The following is a 9,854-nucleotide window of genomic DNA, read 5'->3' as shown; positions in this document are numbered from 1 at the left end:
CAAAAACGCACCTTTTTGTGCCTGGCCTGCCATGAGCCCCAAAATGGAAATGCAAAATGCAAATGAGCTGCTGTAGAGGGCGGGGTTTCAAGAGCTCTTGTGTTAGCAGCTGCGATTACCACACGCAGACCCAAATGACAGAAACTGTTCTGCCTTTAATGTTAAAACGGAGTCAGACAAAGATGGAGAGACTCAAGAAGAAGTGACAACATGTAAAATGCAACAGGACGTCTCTGAATGGTTAGTTGATGAATTTATGTTGCTGATGTGGCGTTAACTATCTTCAATTAGCATATTCTGTCATGATAATCTATAAATCGCTCGTATAGGAACTATTGTGAGATGCACACAGAGTGACTTTCTATTGCATGTGAAAAGATGGATGCTAAAGTTTGAGCTGACTCACAAATGTGCTCTTATACAACAACTTTTCCTCTTATGTACATTTTAGGGTTGGTGATGTCACTAACCCGTGAGGAATGTCGTGTAGTCCATACCAGCCGTTTGTTTTCTTTAAAAGCAAATATCTTCCTTTGCTTTGAACTTTGAGCGTTGTAACTTTGCAGATTTATGCTCAAACAGCAACATTACACACTAACTAAAGTTAAAAAAGTGAAATCATACTCCCTTTAATGAGTTTTAGTCCTCTGACAGTTTTTTTTTTTTTTTTACTGTTAAACAACAGTACAATCTCTCACGGCAATTTGTATGCATTTTTACGAGGTGGCTAATTCGCAGTTCGCACGAATTCAGTACGAATGACCTACCCCTGACCCCGCCCCTTAACCTACCCAGCACTGGGGTTTAGACAAGTCGTATGAATTATAGCCACCATTTACTCACTCCTAAGAATTGGTCGTGAGATAGCGTTGGTAGGCAGACTTCTGTCCCTTATAGACTTGTTTTCATTCCTGACAAAAAGAAAATATGGCACTTCGTAACTAAGGTCTATTACTGTGTTGTTGTATTGCCTGATGGACATGTCACAAACTGTGAAACATTTATATGTAGCTTTTGTTATGTAACAGCTGACTTCGTTATAACGATTCTTTTGAGTAAAAATGCAAGATTCTTTATCTACTGAAGTCAGTCTTTCAGTGAGATCAAGTTTGGAATGTTGTAGTTCTGGAGCGTGACATTTCGTGGGTGTGAGAGATTTGAAGCTTTTTAGACCGTGACAAGCTTATCAAGTCTTCTGAATGGCTAAATCTAAATGAAATAAGGGTGTGGGACGTAATTACTGGCAAAAAAGAAAAGAACGTGTCGAGTATAAAACCAGATGCATTGAGTGAGAAAGCACTGTTTTATCCTAACTTCCTGACCAACCAGATTCTTACAGGTAAAATGTGTATTCTCCTTTTTGATGAATGTATTAATTTTATCTAATTTATTAAACTTTTTTTTTAAATTAATTCTGCAAAAGAAATGTTTTGTTAGAACATGATTAACAACTGAACAATGCTGGACAAACCTTAAAATATATGGTTTTAGTTTTAGTTTTTATTACTGATACTTGAGTATTAGCTATAACACATGGGACATTAGAAAGTCACAGCCCAATTTAAGTAAAACACTTAAATACCAAATGTGAGACTTTTTTTGTGTTTGTAGTTTGTCTTTAAAGAAAGGCTTCTCTGAGTGAAAAATGCCTCCTCCTCATGAGCGCCACGACTACACGACGGATCATGATGTGGGTTCTCTGACTAATCCTATGCCGTTCCTGGGTCAGGACTACCAGAAGCTGCTCCACCAATCTCTCCGTAAAAATCTGTACATTGATGAGTTGTTCCCTCCAAACAGCAGCTCTATTGGCACTCTGGATAAAGAAGCTAATCTGGACTACAAAAACATCAAGTGGAAAAGACCATCAGTATGTAAACAATGTTCATTAAAATAATAAATTATATTATATATTAGATATTATATTATATCTCTCTTCATGTCCATTGTATGAATATAATGATACTTTGATCATTCTATCTAAACAGGAATTAGCATCACCTAAAAAACCTTTCTTCACTGTTGATGGAATATCCAGGTTTGACTACAAACAAGGGTCCAAATTAGGTAAGTCTGGGTTTATTTGAATGCAGTTCGGCTTAGGCTACATCATCTTAAATTAATAATGTTTTAAAAAAAATGCATAAACTGTATTGTTCATAGTTCAGGGAACCAGTGAACGTTCAACGCAATTTTAAAGTCCCCATGAAATCTGTCTTCTGTTATCTATAAGCTAGTGTGCTCCAAAACAATGACAAAATTTGCATTTAGAAAATATAAGCTTTCAAAACTTAGTCTCTCACTTCCGCCATATGGATCAATGATTTTGATGGCATCACTCTTCACTTCAGCTTCTCATCAGATTTTCTGTCCAATCAAATGCTCTCTAGAAACCGAAGCGCCCCGAAGCTGGCCTTGCTCCGTTCCCACGACTCTTGGCCACATAAATATACCGTACATTGTTACATTTGTCATTGTTTGTTTCCTATATTGCATGAATACATTTGTCAAAACTCTATTTAGATATGCAAATTCTTATTTGTGTTTAGGAAACTGTTGGTTTTTGGCTTCAATTGGGGCTTTAACCTCGACAGATGAGAAGACATCGATTACGACGAAAGATATAATAAACCAAGTCATTCCAGCTAATCAGTCATTCAGCATCAATTATGCAGGGATATTTCACTTCAGGGTGAGCTGAATTAGTTAATTCAGTGTTAATGAATCTTTGAGGGAATTTGATGATTAGGAAAACCTGTTTCCTATTTTTATTTTAGCCTGTAATTTATCTTACAGTTCTGGCGGTTTGGGAAATGGATTGACGTTGTCGTTGATGATCTACTTCCAACAATCGATGACAATCTCATTTTTGTTCATTCAAAAACATCTAATGAGTTTTGGCCTGCTTTACTGGAGAAGGCGTATGCAAAGTAGGTGGCAGTAGAGGCTTTAAAATAAACACTGAATCAATTTAATTAGTTTCTTGTCTCAAAAATATTGGTCGGTGAATGGATGCATGATCTTTCCTTTGATTTGTCTCTCTTCATGGATTTATATGTTCTTGTGCGGAGGAACATTTTAAAGTGTTCATGGTTTAATTAATATGATGTAATAAGCCCTGTGACATTGTAGCATTTACATTGCACTGTAAAATGGTTCTTCCTTGACAGGGTGTGCGGATCTTATGGGGACCTGGATGGCGGATTCATATCTGAGGCCCTGATGGACTTCACTGGTGGGGTGCACATTCAGTTTACGCTGAATGAAGCTCCTTCTTATCTGTGGAACATTATGGATCGTGCCGCCAAGTCAAAAACCCTTATGGGCTGTTCTACTTACCAAGGGGTAAGACCTCACCTGCTGTAATCCTGGATCTATTTTTCATTGACAAATATTGTTGGCATAAACCTTTATTAAAGAAATTAATAAAGCCAAAAATAGCCAAAAATCTAAATTAGGGTTAGAAGAACTGTTGCCAAACATAAAACATGCTAGAGACATAATAATCACCGCAATACTGATCCAATCATAGACTCCTAAGCATTTGCCTATTTTTATTTTGGCCAGGCAGTGTATATATGCACTTACTGTACTTAAAAGTGTTTAGATTATAGAATTGTTTCAAGAACTGAAAAAAAATAATTGGTTTACAAAAGAAACATGCATACTGTATAAACTCATGTCATCATTTACTCACCCTCATGTTGTTCCAAACTCATAAGACTTAAGTTCATCTTCAGAATACAAATTAAGATATTTTTTAATATGTTTACACTTAAAAAAGTAGAAAAAGACCACACAAAAGGCAAAATGGTCGGTTTAATTCACGTGTTATAAATACTCAACTTTATGGAAATGCTTACATGGACTGTGTAATCTTGTTTGTTTTTGATTTTAGGAATCACGTGAAGCTGTGTCATCCAATGGTATAGTTGGGGGTCATGCTTACACTGTGACAGGGGTTTCCAAGGTAAGACCACAAAAATCAATTCTTATTGCTACAAACCAACCAAAAACCTGCAGTGATGGACATTCGTTTCAGACGTCCCAATGCTTTTTTAGGTTTATTCCTAAACCCAAACCATTCTCCTGATTATGCGTGCATGTACTTTTGTACTTTTTTTGTATGTTAATGCCCCCTCTAAATTATTTATGTATAAGCTATTAGCTGCCCCCCTAAATGTTTTAGTCTGACAGCATCATTCTCGGTTTTCAGCTGATGAGAAAAGGAAACCCAGTCAATCTGGTGAGAGTGTTAAACCCATGGGGAGAGACAGAGTGGAATGGAGACTGGAGTGATGGGTAAGTGTTGATTATTTGCTTTTGTACTGTGTAACAGCTTTAGTACTTTATTCTTTATTGACAAACTTGCATCTATAAGATCCACACACCCTGTCAAGGAAGAACCATTTTACGGTGCAATGTAAATGCTACAATGTCACAGGGCTTATTACATCATACGCATTAATCAATAATAATAATTATTATTTTTTTCGTGGGGCTGCCGAATCGCTCAGCCTACTGAAACCCAAACAGAGCTCAAGGGGGCGATGTACTCAGGATAAAAAATGTCAGACGGTCCCGTGGACATAAGATCTATCTGAAGCGCCAGCGTCAGTCTATACTCCAAAACAAAAACCTTTTTAGAGAGACCAACTACTCTACCCTGAGGTGGCTAATAGCCCGAGGGCTAACACATATGTGTGTAGAAAAAAACAAACGGTAGCATATACAGAGTTTACAGCTAGAATGAGCGGTGGCACACCTTGCATTATTTTACATATGACAACAAGGGAAGCATCACATACTCACAAAAGAAGCCCATACAACTGGTGCTTCTCTCTATCGTTATAGCCACCTAACGGGAACTTCAGGGCCCTAACAAGGGATTACTTGTCCTGGATTACCTCCCTCAGATCCCTCTTCTTAAGTTCTGCGTCCTGCTCCTCCATGGAGGGGGGCGCACGAGAGGCGACACTGGCTCTCTGGCCCTTTCTACGGCCAGGCCCTCCCGCCTGCCTGGGCGTGGACCCGGATCTCAGCGGTATGCAGGTCCTAAAAGCAGCTGAGCGTGCCTTCGCCTCCCTGAACTTCCCAACCACCGCCTCCACGGAGGTGCCAAAGAGTTCAGAGGACGAGACCGGCAAATCAAGGAGAAAGGCCTTCTCTTTCTCCCTGACAGATGCCTTTTCGTGGCCACCATCGCCGCCATCGACTGACCGATTGTGGCAGCAGTTTGTTTGGTGGCCCGGAGAGCAATATCTGTGGTACGGCGCAGCTCAGTGACCGCCTCAGGGGACATCCCTGCACCCTGGTCGAGATCCTGCAGCAGGTCGGCCTGGTACGCCTGTAGTATCGCCCTGGCGTACTGCCATTCAAACGTGCTGATGTTTTTAGCGGTTTGGATGGCAGGGTTGGAGCTCTCAGTATCGATGCCCGCCCAGAAACGAGATAGTTCTCAAACGTCTCGTCAATGGGCGGCATCGACACATACCCATGCTCTGCAATCCCTTTCAGACACCTGTCACGTCTGAGGCGTTCCCTTAGCGTCGTTCGACGCAGTGCGAGTTCCCTTTCGAAAGGGAACTGAGAAAAAACATATGTAACAAAATGCATTACTTACAATAAAAAGTAACCAACACAATTAGTTACTTTTTTAGGAAGTAACGCAATATTGTACTGCATTACTCTTAAAAGTTACTTTAATCACTTTGTCCTGTCACCTCACATTGATGTACTTAAAAGGTTGTTTGCTATGTATATTATATGTCATATATATCATTCTATACATATAATAGGGTTTCTGTGATACTGGTATGGCACATCAAAGCTTATATATTTTGTGTGTATACTGTACATAATTCTTTCAGATCATCTTTGTGGGACACAGCGAGTGTGGAGGACCGCAAATGGCGTGAAAAACTTGACAATGGGGAGTTCTGGTTAGCATTGATCATGTTGTAATATAGGACATCTTAATTTACAATGTATGGATCACATATTGGGTATTATTTACTCAGGATCATTGTTTTGCAGGATGTCAATGAAAGATTTCACCCAAAACTTTGAAAGCCTGGATATCTGCTGTCTCTGTCCTGATTTTCTGGATAGATCTCCTGGATGTCACTGGAAATCACAACGCCATTTTGGCAAATGGATTGCTGGGACTACAGCTGGTGGTTCCATGGACAATATAGGTGTACATGTGTATAGAAGCATAATATAAATTATCTAGTGATATACTAAATGCTATTAACCAAACATTATGTACAACTGTTGGTTTCAGTAATGACTCTTTTCTCATACACTTTATGGACTTAAACTTTGTGTAAAAAGTTGTTTTCACCTTCACATTCTGCATTTGTACAGATTTCAGTCGTAGCTGATCTTTCAAACTTGTTGAGCATAAATTACTATTAATTTCCACATACAAATTGTGCAGATGATTATTATTAAACATCCCTGACCCTGAACTGTATTTGATTTATAAAAAGTCCTGTGCATAAATGTCTATTTTGTTGTGTTGTATAGAGACTTTCTGGAAAAACCCTCAGTTTCGTGTGAGGATTGAGGAGCTTAGTGAGGACTATACACATGAAGAGGGTGCTGAAAACATACTGGTGTCTCTCATGCAGAACCACGAGAAGAGAAACAGAAGTAGCCAAAACAACTACATGATTGGTTTCTATGTTTTTAAGGTTAGTATTGACATATGAAGCTCTGCATGTAGTTAGGGGAGAGTTGTAACACTTATTTTTCAACATCTGTAACTTTTTTACATTTTTGTTTTACATTAGGCTACAATTCCCTAAAAATGTTTTTAAATTAAACAATTTTTTTCATATAGGAATTTACAATATCTTTTGTGACCTCGGGAAAATGATGGTCATAATCATGATTTTACCACTGTAGCTACTTATATTCATAGAAACTGAGGGTATGTTTGCACGACAATGATGTACTAAAAATGGAAAAGATCCGTTCACAAGGATCCGCAAAAACGTCAAAATACGCTGTATTATGTCACTTTGTAAAGAAACATTACTCGCCTCGAAACTCAGTTTTCACAAATTTGCATTTTTGTTGTTTACACTGAGATGATAAACATATCGGTAATACTTGATCGGTAAAGATGAATAAATACAGTAACAAATGTATTGCTCATGGTTAGTTCATGTTAGTTAATACATTATGTTAACTAATTATGTTTATGTTATGTAATTACTAATTATACATTATGTTAACATATGTTAACTAATGAACCTTATTATAAAGTGTTACCAACATATCGTTTTCATAAACTTGCAAACCAAAAGCTTGCATTTTCAGGCCGCCAATACGCTGTTGTTGTGTAAATGAACGGCCAAAACGCATAAATCGTGTTCCTTATTTAGTTGAAAACAGTGTTGTGTTAACGGCCCCTCATGAAACAAAGATTGTGTGTTTAGATGTTTCTTTATTCTTTTTACTTCACTGTTTTATCAAACTTTTTTGTACTTTTACAGATACTCACAAATATTTGACTAAATAGGCCTATATAACTAAATGCAGTGTTGATTTATAATTGCATTTTGCTTTAGATGAGTGGAGAGAGTGGGAAGTTCTCAGCTGAGTTCTTCAAAGACAAAACACCTGTGGCAATAAAGTCTTTGGCCAGTTTGAGAGAGGTGATGGAGTTTTTCTGGCTGGAGCCGGGAGAGTACCTGATTGTACCGTGCACTGAGAATCCTGGCGAATCGGCTTCCTTCGTCCTGTCTATTTTTTCAAAGCATGAGACACACTTTGAGTAAGTTGTGGTGCAGTCAAAAGACAAACCAGGGCCACCAACACATACACTCAAATATCATGTTAAAGGCTTATTTGTGTGAATAACAACCATTAAATGAACTAATAAAATACAGCATTGATGTGCATTACATGATGGTAATATACAATCTTTTTAGGCACACATACAAATAAAGAAGTATGCAGTAGAAAATGTTTGTATACAAAGTTAATTTGATAATCAGTGATTTGTATGCTTGGGTTTTTCTGTTAGCTTTTGTCATCTAAAGTTATTTTTCCATCAGATACATTGAAGAGACTGAGGAGAATGAAGACGATCCCCAATAAGAGTGAACCTGTCACACAAAATGGCTTCTTGGAGAAATAAGTCAAAGTATCATCACTTTTTCTTTGTTTATTCATGCTCAGTTCAGAATGGGTATCAAGGTTTTTTTTTTTTTTTTTTCTTCCTTAAAACGAATCAGTTTGAATGACCTCTATATGTAATCACTGTTGACAGCACAGAACTAAAGCTAATGTATTATCTGATTGGTGCTATACTTTTATATAGTATACTTTTCAGTAACACTTTATTTTACAGTGTCCTTGTGTTACATGTAGTTATAGTAATAACTATAAAATATGCATAATTACATGCAACCAGCCCTAAACCAAACCCCAATCCTGACCCTATAGTAAGTACATGTTGTTATTACTCAGTACTCAAATGCATAATTACACTGTAACATGGACACCTTAAAATAAAGTGTAACCTATTTCCCCCCCAGAAATTGATTTGTTATTGGTGTACTATTATACCTGGTAATAAATATATACATTTTATGTTGTTTTATTTATTTGCATTGATCTATTTTAACATTTCAAAAAAAATAATAATAATACCAATATATAATCATACCACCGTTTAACATAAATTTCAGACAAAGCCATATTTAGGTTAATCTTGGTTCCTGTCACTCACTCTCACCTCCATCCCTTGCCGCCATCAAACCCACAGGTGCCCTGTCTGGTGCCACTCAGTCTCATACAACAGCAGTCATGCCCAGTAATTATACAACTTATTAATATGCAGAATAACATTTTGTTTGATGTAATTGTAAAAATACTGAAACAAAACATACTTAACAAATAAATGCACAAAATGAAAACAATTAAACTAGCAGTATAGATTGGTTGCCAAAAATATACAATTTAAAATATTGTGGCCATGGGTCCCTCTGGACATCATTCACTCCAATGGCCCTGTTTCAATAAATGCCTGGACTGAATGCTTTTATGGACACAGCTAGTGTTTCGCCCGCATCATCAAGTTCCTCCTCATTTGGGCTGAATCAACAACATAATGCAGAACAGTGATATTCTCCATTTCATCATTTTCTAATGCTGTAGAGTTGAGGCTATATGGGTGCATTATGCTTATTAGAAATGCAAGTTAGGTATTTTTCATGTTAAGTTAATAGGTTGTATTGAGGAAATGAAAAGACTTCATTGTAATATGACACATAATCTCAAAGATGGATTTTTTGTTGATTTGTCCAGTGCAAGTATAAGGCAGGCAATCTAATTACTGTAATTTAATTCCCTTTCCCTTGAAAAAGGACAGTAAGGACATTTTTCTGTAATTTAGTTACAGTTACTTCTGATGTAATTTCAATAAACACTGTATAAATTATATACAAACTATATAAAACAATAGCGGATTTAACATACAAATTAAATGTTAAAATATAGCCTATATTTTTTAATGTAACCTTCTCCCTTTACACAGTTCAAGAATAATTTATACAATTGTATATTGTTTATTTGAAAGAATTAAAAGAGCATTTTCATGTCTATCCTTGTACTGTACTTTGTACCTTGTACTGAGGTTGCTATGGAATTTAGAAATGAATTAGGCCTAATCCAATACTTTTAGAGAGTGATTAGTACAGTAATCTAATTACACTGTTGATGATGTAATTACTTGTAATTCATTCATTCATTATTTTTTTTATTTTTTTGAGTAACTTACTCAACACTGGATATTTCTTAGTTAAAAGCTAATTGTTTGCTAATTGTTTTGTTTTATA

General features: G+C 36.8%; 1 protein-coding gene across 4 annotated transcripts; it reads left to right on the top strand.

Annotated features, from left to right (window-relative positions):
* Window positions 1-128: 128 nt before the first annotated feature.
* Window positions 129-9,623, top strand: LOC307009252 (calpain-1 catalytic subunit-like). 4 transcript variants are annotated; one of them, XR_013799973.1, is made up of 14 exons: window positions 129-240; window positions 1,612-1,870; window positions 1,989-2,067; window positions 2,550-2,692; window positions 2,797-2,930; window positions 3,171-3,345; window positions 3,899-3,970; window positions 4,217-4,302; window positions 5,871-5,942; window positions 6,037-6,197; window positions 6,532-6,698; window positions 7,581-7,786; window positions 8,070-8,211; window positions 9,419-9,623. XR_013799973.1 is itself a non-coding variant. In XM_079632890.1 (13 exons), the coding sequence occupies exons 2-13, from the start codon at window positions 1,646-1,648 to the stop codon at window positions 8,110-8,112; spliced, it is 1,563 nt and encodes a 520-aa protein (XP_079489016.1). In that variant the 5' UTR covers window positions 129-240; window positions 1,612-1,645; the 3' UTR covers window positions 8,113-8,606. The 4 variants fall into 4 exon arrangements, 2 of the variants coding, with proteins under 2 accessions (XP_079489016.1, XP_079489015.1); XR_013799974.1 differs by lacking the exon at window positions 129-240 and adding an exon at window positions 849-1,339; XM_079632890.1 differs by lacking the exon at window positions 9,419-9,623 and having other exon boundaries at window positions 8,070-8,606.
* Window positions 9,624-9,854: the final 231 nt, after the last annotated feature.

Source organism: Phoxinus phoxinus, assembly GCF_949152265.1.
Source record: "Phoxinus phoxinus genome assembly, chromosome: 13".
In the NCBI taxonomy this organism is placed as follows: Eukaryota; Metazoa; Chordata; class Actinopteri; order Cypriniformes; family Leuciscidae; genus Phoxinus; species Phoxinus phoxinus.
The sequence above is the reverse complement of the archived record's forward strand: the minus strand, read 5'-3'. Positions and strand labels throughout refer to the sequence as shown.

Coding starts and splice junctions, on each gene's coding strand:
- LOC307009252 (XM_079632890.1), top strand. CDS start 1,646: ATGCCTCCTCCTCATGAGCGCCACGACTACACGACGGATCATGATGTG. Junction 1,871..1,988: donor TCAAGTGGAAAAGACCATCA/GTATGTAAACAA, acceptor CTATCTAAACAG/GAATTAGCATCACCTAAAAA. Junction 3,971..4,216: donor CTGTGACAGGGGTTTCCAAG/GTAAGACCACAA, acceptor CTCGGTTTTCAG/CTGATGAGAAAAGGAAACCC.